The sequence below is a fragment of the Eptatretus burgeri genome, chromosome 1, assembly GCF_056783735.1.
Source record: "Eptatretus burgeri isolate ZD-2024b chromosome 1, Ebu_testis_v1, whole genome shotgun sequence".
Lineage (NCBI taxonomy): Eukaryota > Metazoa > Chordata > Myxini > Myxiniformes > Myxinidae > Eptatretus > Eptatretus burgeri.
The window spans coordinates 98,967,461-98,985,541 of record NC_140961.1 but is presented as its reverse complement, the minus strand read 5'-3'; the positions used below and the strand labels follow the sequence as shown (position 1 = coordinate 98,985,541).

Here is an 18,081-nt window from a genome sequence, read left to right as displayed (position 1 = left end):
TATATATATATATATATATATATATGTGTGTATATGTATATGTATATAACGAGGGCCGGCTGCTGCAGCCAGCCCTCCCGTCTCCGTCTAGACGTCGCAGCGCGGCCCACGGAGCAAGACACGTGTTAACACTTAGCGAGCACGGTCCGGATCAGCACACAGTCCGCTCACGGAGGGTATCCCGTTCCACGGACGCTTTCAAAAATCGTTCACGCCCCCTTTACGCCTTTACTCACATCGCTCTCCAAATTTACTGCCTTGTGCGGTAAACCCATTCGCCGCCGCTTACGTGACACCGACCTAAACGAACGCTTAAAACGTTTCGTGTTGCACTTGCAAAAAAAAATAATAATAATTAAGGTTTTCACACAACTTTCGGAAAAGTTTTATATCAAATCTTAATGTGTCTTCAGTCGGTGGGCACGCGCGCTCGTGCGCGCTCCTGATCGCGTCATTGGCGCGCGAAACGCGCGTGACGTTGCAGGCAGGTGTCCGGAGGTGCATGCTTTGTTTCGGCGAATTTAGACACCAATGGAGGGGAAAAACGAGGACGTGGGCACGTCGTTCTCCAGTACCGTAATACAGACTCCTTCGCGGCCGTTCATTCCGCGCCCTCCTGGGTGCCTTGGCAAGTCGGTGCTGCAGATTCGGAATGGGGGGAAAAAAACAAGGTATGGCCGCGTAACGCAGCTGCTCCAGCGCCATAAACCTGACAAGTGCACTTTTGCATGTTGGAAGTGCTTGCCTTCCTATTGGGAGCCCAATTTAGCGCTTGCAGTGTTAAGGTGTCGTTCAAATTTCGTGGGATTTCATTTAACAGCTCGGTTAAGATGGAGTCGATTTGCCTTATTGATCACACCGGAGCTCGGTTTGTCCTGGATTGGTCTCGCAGTGAAACGAATGTATTTTTTCCTCTTCGGGGAAATTTTCATTGTCCGGGAGATTTTGCGCCAAACTTTTACGATTCTCGCGCGCGGCGTTCCTTACTGATGGGCCAGAGACGTGTTGGCAAGCACAGCGATCTTGTGTTTTCGGAACTCAAACGGGAGACTTGCCAAGAGCCCCCCTTTTCACCCGAGCCCTCATTCCTCCACTGCTCCACCCCCATCCTCATCCCGTGGCAGCCAATCAGGTGCCTGTGGAATGAGCCCAAGGGGTCATGAGCAAGAAACTATGGTGTGCTATGGGTTTGGAGACGGTAAGGGAGGGGACATCCCGTCAGCCGGCGGAGCCCCAAGACTGAGCATTAAAAGCATTCCTTATTCCCATTCATGAAAACGCGCCAAGAACCATCGCCACATTCACTTAGCGTGCAAACGGTGGTCCGATTGGTGAACGTGCTCTGGTTTATTACACTGGGCACATCGAACGTCACCTGCTGCAAGAACTGGCTCATGCGACCATTTATAGGTCTCTCGGTCTAGGTCACACTCTCTCTGTGTCTGTATAATCTCGTCTTCCATAGAACAACTTAAAACCTGCTGTCTGGACTGACATTCCCAAATTCATCTTTCAATTAATGCAATGAATTTTACACATCTACTACTATTACTACTACTATGGAACGCTCGAGTACCCCTAACCCTAACTACTACCACTACGACTACTATTTCAAGTACCGGATGGCCAGGCCTGACGTTCGATTGGAGTTGGCAGGAATTTGGAATTGGTTCAGGATGCCAGTGATAACTCGCCCACTCTTTGTGAAAAAACACCATGGGATCTTTCATGTCAACCAACGACCAGTGCTGGTAAACGGTCCTCCAACATCCATCTGATGGAAAGCACACACATTGGTGCATTACCCTGCAGGGGAACACCAGGATGAGAGTTTGTAATTGGGTCAAGATTCAAAAACCAGGCTGTGCAGCCCAAAAATGAGTGAGCATGTAACGTCTAAGCTACATGTTCCCAGTGCAAGGAATATTAAAAAAAAACACCACCGAACACTGAACACGTGATTGATATTGATGCGATTTGTTTATGTGATATCACGGGACACAGATGAGGTGCAAACTTCTGACAGAGATTCATCTATTGAATTGTGACCTCATCATGTAATGCTGCGTTGTGGCGAATGTTTCCACATAGGTATCCAAAATGGAAGGAACAATCTCAATTCTGGGTATGTCCACCTCCGGCAGTAAATCACTGCAATCGTTACATTGACCGTATGAGCACTTGAATCTGAGCTGTAGGAATGGCGTTCCACACTCGAATCAGCTCCTGTTCCAGGTCATCGAGGGTCTGTGGCTGTTTTTGAAAGGTTTGAAAGTGATGATCAATGACATCCCAGAGATGGTCAATTAGATTCATTCTGACAAGATGGCAGGTTGGGGTGTCATGACATTAATGTTGGCATTGGCAAGAACATTCCATGTTTGAAATGCCATGTGAGCAGGAGCATTATCATGCATGAAGATGATTCCTGGACCATGTTGTTGAAGGATAGGCAACATATGTTGTTTTAAGATCTCATTAATGTATCGATCTGCCATCAGATTGGCATGGATATGATCAAATCTGTTCAAAACGTTTCAGCAATACCACCCCACATCATGACATGTCGACATCCAAAACCTGTGGCTTCCTGGACAGACATTTGGGGTATGTCATTGATGAGTGGTATAGGAAAGGGGGATTCTGAGAGACCTTGTGTTAGGAGGGCTCCAGAGCTCTGGGAATGCTCCCAGACCCATACTTTTTGAGATGAATCTTGGCGTCAGGGTAATAGAGGTCTGACTTGAACCACCAAGATTTCCATTTAGGCATTGGTATTTTCCTTTGTATACCCATTTTGCATGGCTACCATGGAAGAGCATATCACAGCAGCAATGGAAGAGCATAACACAGCAGTAAGCGAAGACCTTCAATAGCCAAAGAGCGAAGACTTCAACCGCCACCTTAAGGCCCAGTCTGGAGACCGCATTCAGCTGTGACACTCAGACACAGACTCTCTTCCTTGAGATTCAGACAGAGGAAGTATATGCAGACTTGGCCACACACACAGAGCTCTACGACATGAGAGACTACCCAAGGGACCACCCACTCCACAGCGTCAAAAAACAAGAAGGTCCTGGGTAAAATGAAGGAAGAGTGTGCCAGCCACTCCGTCGCCGAGTACGTGGGGCTTCTCTCTAAAATGTATTCCATCTTCGAGGTCAGTGGGAAGGGCATCCATCCGGAAGGCTGAGGGTGTGAAGAAGTGTGTTGTAAAGAAGCACCTTCGCCATGAGCAGCACAAAGAGGTTGTCTTTGACAGGAAAACTTTCAGACATGGTATCCATCCATTGGGTCCATATTCTGTGCAGAGCGTTGGTGCTGCCGCAGCAGTCTCCTTGGCTATTGCGTACAATCCTGGACGGGTCGCCACTCCGACACAGGATATCAGCAAGCTGGCACTTATTTTGCCAACCTCGGAAGGATGACAGGCAGAGTCAACCGCACCAGGTATTAATTCAACAGTTGAGCAGGATTTGAACTCAGGATCCTAGGATCCCAAGCCCACCACCCTTACCATTAAGCCAATACCAGGCATGCATGGTATGGCTATGCTGAGAAGCAAGTTACACCAGATCTATGGTATACGGGTAAACAAGGTGTCTTTATCCCCCTTCGACTTCAAGCGGTGGATCGCGAAAAATGGTGTTGGCATGCTTGCATACGGGCACAAGGACATCCCTGGCCCCTTTGATGAGCTACTTCAGAAAAAGCAGGAGGTGATATTATATGTCAACTGAAATACAAATGGAGTTTTCTCCCATCTGGGAAAGCAATATACGATTTACCAACCATAGAAATATCTCAAATTCGCTTCGATGTCTCATAGTAGGCCCCAGCGGATGCGGGAAAACGTATTTGCTTTTAAAGATGCTCCTTACGTCGGGATTTTTAGATTACGACAATTTGTACATCATCGGTTTGTTCACACTTCAAAACAAGCTTAATGATAACATCGAAGATGTCGCACAGCTATTTTGCCAAACCCAAAACAAAAAGATATCAAACCCTCCAGTATCTTGCATTCTTAGCGATAACACGGATGACATACCCGCACCACAGAATTTGGAGAAATCAAACAAGAACCTTATTATATTCGATGATTTTGTAAATGAAAATAAAAATGGTAATGGATCGCTACTATACCAGAGGGAGGCATTCCTCTTGTAATTGTATTTATCTATCACAGTCGTACTTTCAACTTCCGCGTCGTTCAAGAAGAAATAATGCAAACACTTTCATACTCTTCAAGCTAAACGTGAAAGATACACAGAATTTTTGGAGAGATAACTCTTTAACAGTATGTTGTAAAAGTGAATTTGAAGAGTTCATGAAGCACACGAAGGGCAAATATAATTATCTCGTTGTTAAAGAAGATGGGATGCTTTGTGATATATTCCAATAAATGGATGCGCAACGAGCAAGATGATTTAAGGAACATCAAAGGTGGGTTTCCAAAGTAATTCAACAAGACATCCGGAAGAAATGGAGGCAAAAACTAACGAGTGAAGAAGCGTTTGAAAGAAAACAAGAGGAATATTTTAAACCGCTTATGAAATCTTCTCAACAGAAAATGGTAGAAACGGGGGTTTCCACAACTCCTTCAATAGAACACATCCCTAAAAAGCTTCAAATGATAAAATATTTTGGTCAAATGACAGAGATAAAGGAGAATTTGAATATGATGAGGGATTATTCCAACAACTGGAAGAGGCGAATCAACCTCCCAATTATGTTGCGAGCTCTTCAAAACAATGAATATTCAGCAGATTCAAAAACCATAGCAGGTCTCATTCCAACAGAAGGACCAGCAATATTCTATCTTGTGAAACAGAAGGTATTGATACTTTACGATAAATTGGCATTCCTCAGCTCTGCTCGATCAAATGTAAAATTAACTCCAAGATTAATGTTTCTTCTAGCAAAAGATGCGTATCACGATTCAACTTATTTTGCTGAACCATTGAATTTGAAAAATGAGGATGACGGAGTATACATCGATTTACTGGACTCGGCTATGGGGTTTATGTTGCTGGGAGAACTAAGAAGAAGGAGAAGGAAAAACATATTATTGATGCTTTAAGTAACCTTGGTTCAGGTTCAGGTGTTAGCTTTCTTCCAAATGACCCAGCACAGCTAGTTAATAGACTACTATTACTATTAGGTAGTAAGAAGGCTGGAAACAACAATTGCCTTAATGAGGCTTCAGCCAGTTTAGACCAGTTGATGAATATGAAAATAATTAATAAAGGCCAATACAAAGATATTTAATCCTTTTTAGCATGAGAAGCATGATCTTAAGCTTTAACTTCACAACTAGTGATCACACAGCTTCATTCCCATACCCACTACAACTTGACCTTACAAAAAGAATGTGAAGCTTCACTATTGTCAAAGGAAACTTATAATACCCTGTTCAATATCACAGAGAAATATAACAAGTTAAGTTATAATCCGGGAAACGGATAGAAAAAATAACAATCCCACCTGGAGCAAATTAGATTTCTTAAATATCTTCTGAAATTGCGTACGTTATGAAAAAACAATGGGACGAGCCAAGAAATATAACCATAGGCATCCACAAAAGCAGACTTCAAAATCAAGCATTCAATTGTAAAACAATTTCAAAGTTTATCTCACCATTGAAAATTCATTCAGAGAATTATTGGGTTTCTCCTCAAAAAGATTGAAATGAACGGAGTTTATTACAGCAATGATACTATCCAAATTTCTTCAGGTATAAATTCTGTCTTGATTCACTGTGATTTGGTTGATAGGGCTTACAATGACGGTAAAATAAAAAATGTATTATTCTCCTTCAGTGTGTACTCAACCCCCATTGAATATAAATTGAACATGGAACCAAAAAAAATCTTGTTTGTCTGACTATCAGCTAAAACCATCTACAGAGTCAATTTTAGAATCACCGACCAAAGTAATCGCCTGATTTCTTTCCATGGAAAAATTATATCCATCAGAAATCACTTACAAAGAAGTTCTCTTACGAGAAATATACTGAGACTTATTTCGTAGTATATATATATATATATATATATATATATATATATATATATATATATATATATATATATATATATATATATATATATATATATATATATATATATATATATATATATTGCCTACTTTAAGGAAGCATGAGCTGAAGAAATATAAAATAATTACTGAAGGAGAGGGTATGTACCTTAACCCATACCGTTCTTCGAACAATCCCCAGGGTAAAGGTGTTTATCTTGGTTAAGGATACTACAAACCTAAAAGGCAACTCGGTGTTGGAGAACAATTTTGAAGTGGAGATGGAAAAATGGATCCTCTAATGGGAATTGGTTCAACAATTCGTAAACACAAGGATCTCATAGGTTTGACCGCTTCTGCTGTGGGAAATGTTGTGAGTGCTATGAAGAGTGTGAAAGATGCTCAGAGGGAATCTCGTAAATTACAGGCATAAAAAATTAAGAAAGGTAAAACTCAACTATCCCCACAAGAAAAGCAATTTTTTTTCCACATATTGGGGTCAGGATTTTGAAAGTTTTAGCGTAAAAAAATATATATTCCTCAATATACACAAGTATGGAAGCGATTGATAGTATCTATGATTTGGATGATACCATCATCATCTCAAACTCTACCAAAAAAGGAAGACTACTTCAAGGCAAATTCCATCACAGGAACAGACTGGAATACAAACGGAAAAAAAAGTTTTGAAATAAATAATAATCAACAAACTTACTTGAATCTAGCCGATAGTTTGTGTAAATTTACATTCACGAAGGCTGCTCAAAACACAAATGCCACACTCGTAAATGATTTATTCTGGAAAATGTTTGACAGTTAAGTATTCGTTTGTTGATTGGAACACAAGAAGTTGAAGCATTTGATTACGTTAAATGTTAAAATGTACCCAATATTCGTTTTCTGAAAGAATGGGTAAGGGAGCTGTTGAAGGTTTTATCCCTGATATGACTATGGGAACAAACACTGACCCGGGCTATAATCAAAGAAAGTCAATGTTTAATGATGAATCAAAAAACAGAGAATAGTTTTACTGTGGCAGTTCCTCTTAAAGGGATATTTCAATTCTGTGATTATGATGGAGTTCTGTATGGACTTAAAATTAGATTTCAACTACAGAGAAATAACAATGAAAACTGAGTGCTTTGTGGTGTTGCTAATGCTTTCGGTGATAATATAAATTCATTATCAATGAACTGTGTCTACAAAATAAGTGAATATGCTCCTAATCTGAAAACGGAGGAGATGTTTAATCGAAGACTTAACTCAAAGAAGCCACTGAATGTGTCATACCTGAAAAGGAGATGCCAACACGTTAAACTGAACCAAACTACCTCCACTTGGAATTTGGATGTTCTGGAAGGAAAGCCACGATACTTGTGGCTCATATTTAAGGAACAAGATGGAGAAACTGCAACTGATAAGAACAACACGTTGGCTGTGAATACTAAGGTGAAACAACTTCGAGTTTCTCTGGATGGGGAATTTTACCCGCGAGATAGATTGAAAATTGATTGGGATAAAAATGATTATGTGGAAGCCGACAAGTCTTACCAAAAGGTGTGTGAAAGTAGTGGAAATGAAGAGCCAATTTTGGATATGGTTGCATTTGAAAGCTTTATACAATCTATGCGATTGACCGAGTTCTCAAAAGGAAACTATAAAGTCTAATAGAGTAGATACTTCCCTGTACATTGAAAGGGGAGAGAGCGAATAAGTTGATACATATCGTTTGCTTTTGGAAGAATCTGAAATGGTGATGAATGCAGAAAATGGCACGATGGTAAATATTACTTAATTGTTTGTTGGCAATTAAATAAGACTAGTGCAGGCCCGTAGGGGCGGGCCCGTAGGTGCATGCCAGTATGTGCAGCTTCATGCCTGCAGTATCAGGTCCCCAGCATCAATTGTGACGTCATATCAAACGAAGAAGAAGAATTGTGATGACCCCTCTCTCTCTCACCCCCTCTCCCCCCCCCTCTCTTCTGTCCCCCCTCCTCTCTCCCTTCTCTTGCCCCCCTCACCCCTCTCTTGCCCTCCTCTCACCCCCTCCTCTCACCTCCTCCTCTCTCCCCCTCACCCCCTCTCTTGCCCTTCTCTCACCCCCTCCTCTCTCCCCCCTCACCCCTCTCTTGCCCTTCTCTCACCCCCTCCTCTCTCCCCCTCCTCTCTCCCTTCTCTTGCCCCCCTCACCTCCCTCCTCTCTCCCTTCTCTTGCCCCCCTCACCTCCCTCCTCTCTCCCCTCTCTCGCCCTTCTCTCTACCCCCTCCTCTCCCCCTTCTCCCTCCCCCTCCTCTCTCCCTCCCCCTCCCCCTCCTCTCTCCCTCCCCCTCCTCTGTCCCTCCTCCTCTCTTGACCCCCCCTCTCTCCTCTCCCCCCTCCTCTCTTGTCCCTCTCTGTAAATGTATTCACAAATGTCTACCAAGCACAACGATTAATTCCAACCTTGGAAAAAAAACAGCTTTCAAACCCTTGGGAAACAGCCGTTTCCCTTGGGAAAATTCAATCCTTGGGATTAATTAATAATTTGAATAATAATCAAACCTTGGGATTAAATAAATTTTTAATTAAATAATAATCAAACCTTGGGATTAAATAATTAAATAAATTAATAATTAAATAATAATCAAACCTTGGGATTAATAAATTAATTCAAACCTTGGGATAAAACAGCTTTCAAACCTTGGGAAACACTTGGGAAACAGCTGAAATGGATGAGGAAGAACGATATCAAACTTTGAAAAGGCACATAATCAGGTCCCCAGTGTCGATTGTGACGTCATACCAAACGAAGAAAAAGAATTGACGTCAATCGTGCCAAAAAATAATAATAATAATAATAATTTTTAAAAACATTGTGACGTCATTCGTGACGTCATAGCACCATGTCCTGTCATTGGTTGACAAATAAATGGCCGTAACTTGGGAACCGCTCGTCCGATTGATATCAAACCTTGAAAAGGCACATCCGCGGGGCCCCGGCAATATTCCTGGCAAGTTTCAATCTGATCGGACTGGTGGTCGTCTGGTTATTACTAATTTGGGAAAAAATGGCATGATAAGGTGAGAAGGTGGAAGGACACCTTCAGCTGCCATATATACACCTTTTCAACACTGAAAAAGCAATAAAATGGCCGTAACTTGGGAACCGCTCGTCCGATTGATATCAAACCTCGAAAAGGCACATCCGGGGGTCCCTGGCAATATTCCTGGCAAGTTTCAATGAGATCGGACCGGCGGTCGTCGAGAAACGGTGGTCGCAGACAGACAAAGAGACAGACACACACAGAGATTGCTGGAATTATAGATAGATGAGTAGCAAAGTACCAACGGGAGTCTATGTTAATCAAAGCAAATTCGAAAAAATAAATTGTGCATTCAAAATCTAAAACCTTGTTCTACTAACAATGATACAATTCAAACAAAATGGGCTGTAAGAATTGATAATTTACTCATGAGAGAACAAGTGGAAACCTTACATGATGCTGGTCTGCTTCAAGTAAAAATAACAAAACCTATGTTGAAGAAATATTCGATAAGGGAGACGAGTGGAGGATTTATTATATCCCTTCCCCTTTTACTGGCGGGTCTTGGTGCTGCGGGAGCTTTGACGGGTGGGATTTCATCGGCGGTAAAAACTGCTAACGAAAGAAAGGCTCAACTACACACTCAAAAAAGAGCTGGAAAGACATAACAGAGAGATTGAGAAACAAATTGCTGCGGGTAGCAGTGCGATTGTAGATTTTGCTCAAAAGCTTGAAAACCTTCCAGATAAAAGTAGATTATTAGTTGGAGATATGCTTTCTTCTATTGCACAAGCTGGTGTTAAATTTACAAAAAGAGGTAATGGATTGTATCTTTCTTATAAATACGCATGAGTATCAGCGAGTAGTTTAAAGCATTTGGGAAAAATACAACCTCGAATGTAGAACTTCAGAAATATTGCAAAAGGCTGAAAATTGATGAGGTAATCTGCATGAGAGATGAATTATTAAGTTTGCCCAAAGATAGCAAGAATGTTCTAATGAATTTATAAGATGGTCGTGGAAATGGTTCTTATTGGGTATGTGTTTTTAATGATAAGGCTGCTAAATATTACTTTGACAGTTATGGCCTTCAACCACCTGGTGAAGTTGTAAAAATTTTAAGGGAAGGTGTTTATCCGACATTTCAAACACAAGGCATCGATTCAAAATGTTGCGGACAATTATGCTTATGTGTGCCGTTTCATCTCAACAACAACAGGGATTTTATGGCACCAATTAAAATCTGCTATGAATATAAAGATGACGTATGTTGGAAAAGATGGATCTACCTTCATTGTGTCGCATGAATTGGATCTTGACTTGTCTAATTATTAAACAAAAGCACAGGCAGAGCACCAGAAATATCATGACGCAAAATATCGATATGAAGAATTCTTATAAATTAACCAATTATAATTGTAATCAGGTAATTACCTGAGTCCTTCAAATGATAACGACTTGGTGAGATTAAATGATATGACAACACCTCGCCATAAGCAAAATGGCTATTTATTCAAAAAATACAGAAATAGCAACATCAATGCCGAGTACTACATCGTTCAACGCTCCAATAAAAAATAGACATTTTTAAACAAGGGTGTGTAGTCCATCTGAGAGTAGCACCTTGGGTATATGATATGCCTGATTTAGGGTATGATTGGTCATTTTCAATAAACCTTCAAGACCTTGAACAACTGAAACATTCTCACAAGGAAGACTATTATCTGCTCTGCAGAAGCAATGAGATTTGTGGAAGCACAATTACCTAACAACGAATAAAATAATTTGATCAGAACAAAAGGTATGAAAGCCTCGCTGTGGTTTATATTATGAATTCAGGAGAATCACAGTTGCATGTAATAAGTAAGGGTTTTCAAACCGATATTATGATGGGAAGATGGGGTGATGGTGTGTGTTTTCATCTTAATATCTCATATACTGTATTTAAAAAGAATAAAATACATATAATGCATGGCAAGAAGCGAGGGAACTCGTCAAGAAAATTACAATTTTTGGATCCAAGGATACTTGCGAGAAAAAGGCATTCGATATTTCAAGAAATATAATCCACAACATAAGAATGGAACATTCTCAATTAGTAGGTGATTTTACACTGATGTTGCTCAACCTATAAATACAGATTTAATGGGAATATTAAATAAACATAAGGTATTAAAATTTGCAAAACAAAGAGCTCTTTTAGAAGCGGTGAATAAATGTTACTGGTTCCCCGTTCTAAAGAAAATAATTACAGATGGAGGAAATATCACCAAATCCTGATGAATATGTGAATGATATTCCATGGGGAGATGGTTCAGAGCAGAAGACATTTAAAGTTGATGAATATTTGGAATGGATAAGTATATTAGACCAAAAATGTAAAAAGGTAGAGACAGCAATTAAAACGAGTGATTTAAGTGAAGGAAAGAAAACTTTGAGATTAGGAAAGATGGGGATAGAGTTTGGTGCCAAGATGAGGGCTTTAGGTGTTGAAGAAGATATAGATACGACTTCGGAATTTAATAATCTTAATCCTAAAAAATGAGAGAAGAAAATTATTTGAGTACTTTGTATAGTAAACCTTTATGGAGGAAAGTATGAAGACGCCACTTCGTATTATCCGCTTTTGCAAATTGAAGATCTAAATGTTTATGGTGAAAACGAAAAAGCTTCTTAAAATTAAAAAGCTTATGAGTTAAAATAGTGATTCATTGTGCCAAGTGCAGAAAGAAAACCGAGACGAGAGATATCTCCATTCTAAAAAGTAAAAATAATAGTTATACAGAAAGGGATATGTATGGTGTGTGGAACTAAAAAGAGTCAATTCATTTATAAGCAGGAAAGTGGAGGAGATGTACAAAAATTGCTATCAGGAAGTAAATTTACAATGACAGGGATACCCGGAGAACTACATCGACTGGGGTATTCGTTCTGTGGTCCTGGTACAAACCTGGATAAGAGATGAGACGAAGCTGACAATGCCAAACCTTGAGGCAGACCCAAAAATCGGGTTGATGAAGTATGTATGAAACATGATATTGATTATGGGGAAAGCACTACTTTCGATGAGAAACAGGAAGCCGATAGAGAAATGTTGCATAATTTATCTTTGATACAAAATCCAACGTTGAGAAAGAAAGTTGATAGATTTATCATGAAGAAGATAATCACTGCTAAATTAAGATGAGGACTTGGTTTTTTTTTGTTGTTGTTTGTTTGTTTTGTATACATTATCGAGGCTCAGATGAGAGCTAACACACAATGCACAGCGAGGGGGGCATGAGACAAGAGGGGCAGGAGAGGGAAGGGGGGAAACAGAGACATTAGGAGATCTGTGGAAGGGAGAGGGATGGGGCGGGGAACACGGGGAATACAAGATGGACATTACAGGGACTTTCAGGAAGGAAAGCAGGAAATTTGAAGGAGGTAGGTTTGGGGTGGATTAACGGGGATAGAAAAGATGGAGCTTTTGGATGGGGGAAGATAAGAGGTGGTGGTGAACTGCTGTTTTGAAGGCCTGGAGGGAAGAAGGGGATTGAAGAGAGTGTGGAAGTTTATTCCAAAGGCAGGAAAAAAAAAAGGAGGAATGAAAGAGTGAGGATGAGCAGTGATTTGTGATTTTGGTAGTTTTACCAGAAGGGGGTTGTTGGCGAACCTTGAGCACCCTGCAGAAATATGGTGGGGACATATCGCAGCCAGAACGGGGGAGACAGGGGGGGAAAGACTGACCTGCCTGTGGTGAGAGAATGAGAGGCCCAAAGACTCAGCCTCATCGCGGGAGATACCAATTATCCTAAATGCCTTGGTTTTCACAGCGTGAAGCTGAGAAAGATGAGAGGCAGGAGCACCAGCGCCAGGGGAAAGCGTACTCCATCAGGCTGCAGATGAAAGCTCCGTATGTGGTCAGGAGCTCAGGTGGGCCGAGGAAGGACTTTGCACGACGGAGGATTCCCAGTTGGCGACTGGCTTTGGAGGCCAGGTTGGAAATGTGGCTTTCCCAGGAAATATCATGACAGATAATGAGACCCAGAAGCTTGAGTGAAAGGACTTCTTCCATAGGATTGTGGAGAAAATAGATGGGGGGGGAGTTCTAAACGGTCCTTTTGGAGAGACATCGTGAGAAAGAGAGATTTGTCAGGATTAAAAGACTGGTTCCACGTGTTGGACCAGTTTGTGATTTTATCCAGATCTGCAGAGAGCAAAGAAGCTGTGGCTTGCTCGTCTGAGGGATGACAGATGGTAAGACAGGGGTGGAGTCATCAGTAAAGGGATAAAGAGGATTTTCCAGAGAGTCGAGGAGATCATTAATGAAAACCAGGAAAAGAACAGGGCCCAGAACGTTGCTTTGGGGAACTCCAGCCTGGACAGGAAGAGGGGATGAAAGAACACCATTTAGGGCCACATGTTGACTGCGACAGGAGAGGAAGTCTGCGAGCCATGAGTGGAGATGGCCTTGGATACCACAGGAAGAGAGTTTGGTGAGCAGGGCAAGGTGTCTAACCATGTCAAAAGCACACGACATGTCTCGGGATATGGCTCTGGTTTCATGTCCGGCATTGAGGACCTCCATCCATTGTTGGGAGAGCAGAAGCAGCATATCCAGGGTAGAGTGACCTGGTCTGAAACCAAATTGATGATTGGAAATCAAGCCATTGGAGAAGAGGAAGGATTTAATGTCTGAAGCGATGATGGATTCCATAACCTTGTTGATGATTGGAAGAAGGCTGATTGATCTGTTTTTACACCTTCTTTATGCAGGGCGGTAATGTTTGCTGATTTCCATGTAGATGGCAGATGACCTTGAGCAAATAAGAGGGTGAATAGAATTAAAAGAGGGTGCGCAAGAGCAGCAGAGCAGGTTTTTTAGGACACGTGGGCTAATGTCGTCTGGACCGGTTGCAGAATCTGAGTCGTGGTTTGAAAGCAAATTCTCCACTTTGTCAGAAAAAAGGACTCAGAGTCCAAGGACAGTTGGGTGTGACTGGGTAAGGTGGGTACAGAAAGCGATGGGTTTCAGACACAAGATTTCGATGCAAACACCGAGTTTAGGCATTCAGCCTTTTCACGTGTGGCATCAGCAGTGCGGCCATTTGAGGGAAGGGAGAGGATGGAGAGGGAACATGCACCAGAAACAGATTTGATTAGTCGCCACCAGGATTTGGAGGAGGGAGAGAGGTTTGAGATTTCAGACTTAAGATTAGAAAGATGCTGTTTTCTGTCTCTCCTGAGGGTAGATACACACTTGTTCTGACCTTTATGGAAGGAACTGAGATTACCGTCAGTTGGGTTTGCTTTCCATGAGGCAAAGGCAAGTCGTTTGAGGACAACTGCCTCACCACAAGCTTCAGTGAACCATGGGTGGGAGGAAGGGTAGGACAACTGAAGACAAGAGAGGATAAATCTGTGCATGAGAGAGAGCAACTTTCTTTGAAAGAATTCCCAGGACGAGGTGATATTGGAGAAAGTAGCGATGGGAGACCAGTCGAGAAGTTTGATGGCTGCTTCGAGACCCTGCCAGTCAGCCTGAGTGAAACGCCAGACTTGATGGAGCTGAGGTGGTTCTCTAATAACAGCCAGAGAGATGTCCACTTTGACATGGACGTGGTCAGAAGAACCGATTGGAGTGGAGGAAGAACAGCAGATCTTTTCAGGGAAATTTTCAAAATCAGACCCAGAAAAGTTGGAGTACCATTGGTTAAGATCCGGGTGAGGAGATTGGCTGATCGAGTCAGTCCCAATGAGTAATAGAAGTCTTTTGCTGAAGTCCAATGGCAGTTGAGGGAGGTACCCACACCCAGCCAACTGGCATTATGACAATTGATGACAACAACTGGCATGATGACAATCACCACATCTGAGGAAGAGAGAGTTCAGATGAGAGGATTGAGGTTGGTCCATGTTTTCAGATAGTGAGGTGTAAATGGAGTCATCACTGTTTGGTGGACGGTACAGTACACATATAAACATGAGGTGGGAGTGGAGGGGAAAGCCGTAGCCAGAGGTATTCCTGGGGGTGTGGGGGAGTGGGGGCAGTGCATGTGGAGTGAGGAATAGAATGAAGAGAGCAACTCCTCCACCAGTACGATGCTCAGGTCTGTCATACCAGAGGAGGGAGTAACCAGGGAAAGATACTAAGGAGTCACAGATGGCTTGAGGGAGGAAAGTTTCTGTTCGGCAGATTATGTCTGATTTGTCGGTAGCAACCTATATGGAAAGATCTGTCAGGTTTGAGTGAAGGCCCCGGATATTTGAGGTCCACACTGTTAATGAAGAGGAAGGGAAGGAGGCTTTGGGTGCAGTGGAGGGGAGGGCGAGGGAGGAAGGAGGAAGTAAGGAGAGTTGTTGAAACAGTGTGGGGTATTGCAGAAGAGTGAAGGGAGGGGGCTGGATGAGGAGGAGAAAAGATTCTTTGGTGCTGGGTTGAGGCGCAGTGGGGAGAAATAAGAGAGGGGGTAGAGGCAGTTGAGGATTTGAGGAGGTCGAGTGATGAGATGTAGGAGGGCAGAGGAAGGAGGCAGCTTTGTGGATGAGAGGGGGGGGACAACTTTGAGAAGTGTGAGTGAGGGTGGAGAATGGTGGGAGAAGGGTGAGTGGGGAGAGTTGAGGGAGAAGGGTGAGGGGGGGAGTTTTTGAGAAATGTGAGAGGGAAGCTTGGATAGGGAAGAGTGTGATGGTTTCTTTGAGAGGGAGGGGTGAGAGGGGTGAATTGACACTGAAGTTGGAAATAAATGACGATTGAAGGAAAGCAAACATGTATAGCAGACTGGGTTTTTTAAGTTTTAGTTCAGAAATGTGGTGAAAGACATTTCTTGAGGGATGCAATAAAGTCGAATTAAGAGAATGGAGAGAAGAAACGTAACAGTTGGATTTTTTTTTAGACAAGGTATGAAGGAAAGTCGAATTGAGGGCAGTTTGTTGAAATATAAAAAGTCGTGAATTATGATACAGTAATGAGAAGCACACGTGTGAAAGAGGAAGATGAAGCATTATAAGAGATCGTTTTTATAATTGTTAAAATAATTTGTTTTTTTTGTTTGTTTTTTTATATATATATATAGATTGCATAACATTAGATGAAGGAAAGGTTGAAGACAAGATCGTGAGGTGAATGGTGAATTTGGATCAGTAAACACAGGGGGCGGAAACAGATCACGTGGCTACGGGAGTATATAGTTAAAAGTTAATCTATTTTGTATTATTTTAAAAATAATAATAATTAATAAGGATTGCATCTTCTTCTTCTTCTTCTTTCGGCTGCTCCCGTTAGGGGTCGCCACAGCAGATCATCCGTATGATCCGCATAGAGATTTGGCACATGTTTTACGCCGGATGCCCTTCCTGACGCAACCCTGGTCGCCTCTTACGACACAGGGATATGGTACACCTATTCTAACCGGGGTATACACCGGCCCAGTATACTGGTACTCATTTCGCCGACCTCGGAAGGATGACAGGCTGAGTCAACCCCCTGGTGTATTAATTCAGTGGCCCAACGGGGCTTGAACTCAGGACCTTTTGCGCCAACACCAGGCTCCTTTTTTTTAATTAATAAGGATTGCATAACATTCGGAAAAGGAAAGGTTGAAGTAATATTATGAGAGGTATATGGTGAATTTGGATCGGGAAACGCAGAGTGAAGCTGATGGATCAATGAAAAGTAACAGGAAGAGGGTGGAGAGACACGTGGTTCCAGGAGGTGTATAATTAGGAAGGATACAAGGAAAATTGTTATTTTTTTGATGGATTTTTGAAGGTTAGATAACATTGGAGAATGGAAGGTTGTAGGAAAAATTTGTGAAGGTAATGGTGAGAGTGGGTCACCTCAAGAAGAAGAAGAAGAATAAGAATAAGAATAAGAATAAGAATCGGTATTCATGGGTATGGAGCGAGAAAGGCTTGTTTTTTTTGTTATTTTTAAATTTAAGACAAGAAACAGAGTGTTGATGGGAGAGATTGATGGGGGGCATTGTGAAAAGTGGGGAAAATAGGAATTGGTGGTAATAGGGAGAGAATACAAATAAAAATATCGAACACCGAGATGGGAAGGACGGGTAGGCCTCAAGGAGCCCAATAAGACAAGCTCGACAAAAACTCACAAGATAACATGATTTTTGGAACAAAACCAAACTTGGAACACACAGTGAACAAGTAGGTGAGAAAATAAACAGTTAAAATATGCCAAATAACGACCGGAAACTTAACTTTGAGAATGTCGGCAAAGACCCCTGAGAGAAGCTGCCGTCACTTCAAACTCAGAACCGGAAGTCAAATAGAGACTTTTTTCACTTTAGCGGAGCAAAAGAAATGATTCTATTAAGCCTGAAGAACAATTAGCATATGAATTACATAAACTGATGATTACAAAGTTTAAAAGAAGGAAGGTGTATTCTGAGGAGGTTGATTACATTGGGTCTGCTGACTTGATTGAACTTAATATTGATGGGGGATGTAAGTATGCTTTAACTGTTATTGATATGAGGAGTAGGTATGCATGGGTTGTTCCTTTGAAAAACAAAAGGGGAAGTACTCTTATGTTAGCCTTCAATGGGATGTTTCGTAAAAGTAAAAGGAAGCCAAAGAAATTATCGACTGATGAGGAAACAGAGTTCTATAATAGAATATTTCAGAATTTTCTGAAGGCCCATGGTATTATATTGTGCAGTACCTTTAATGAAGGAAAGGCTGTTGTCATTGAGCGTTTTAATTGCACTTTGAAGGAGAGATTGTACAAAAAGTTTACTCACCTCGGCCATAAGAAATTGGTTTCTATCATAGAAGATGTTGTAGATGCTTACAATGACACAGTTCACTCGAGAACAAAATTGAAACCCTCAGAAACATTTGCAAAATTATAATATGAACAAGAAATTAATCTGAGGAAACCAAAGTTTGGAGTTGGAGATATCGTTCAAATACACCAATGGAAATCACATTTTGAGAAGGGGTATACTAAGAGATGGACTAATGAGTTATTTAAAATTGTTGATGTGCTCGACACAGTACCCTGAACTTATAAATTAT

At 41.7% G+C, this 18,081-nt stretch overlaps 2 protein-coding genes across 3 annotated transcripts in view; one reads left to right on the top strand and one right to left on the bottom strand.

Annotated features, from left to right (window-relative positions):
* Positions 1–18,081, bottom strand: part of LOC147035041 (transcriptional regulator ERG-like) — a 103,092-nt gene that overhangs the window by 49,742 nt on the left and 35,269 nt on the right. The gene's annotated exons all lie outside the window — the stretch shown is intronic.
* Positions 517–18,081, top strand: part of LOC147035042 (protein c-ets-1-B-like) — a 36,492-nt gene continuing 18,927 nt past the window's right edge. Inside the window, exon 1 of one of the 2 annotated variants that reach the window (XM_085892894.1) lies at positions 517–671. In XM_085892894.1, the coding sequence (XP_085749020.1) occupies positions 532–671 (140 nt within the window). In that variant the 5' untranslated portion in view covers positions 517–531. The remainder of the gene's footprint in view (positions 672–18,081) is intronic. The other variant, XM_085892900.1, reaches the window with a different exon arrangement.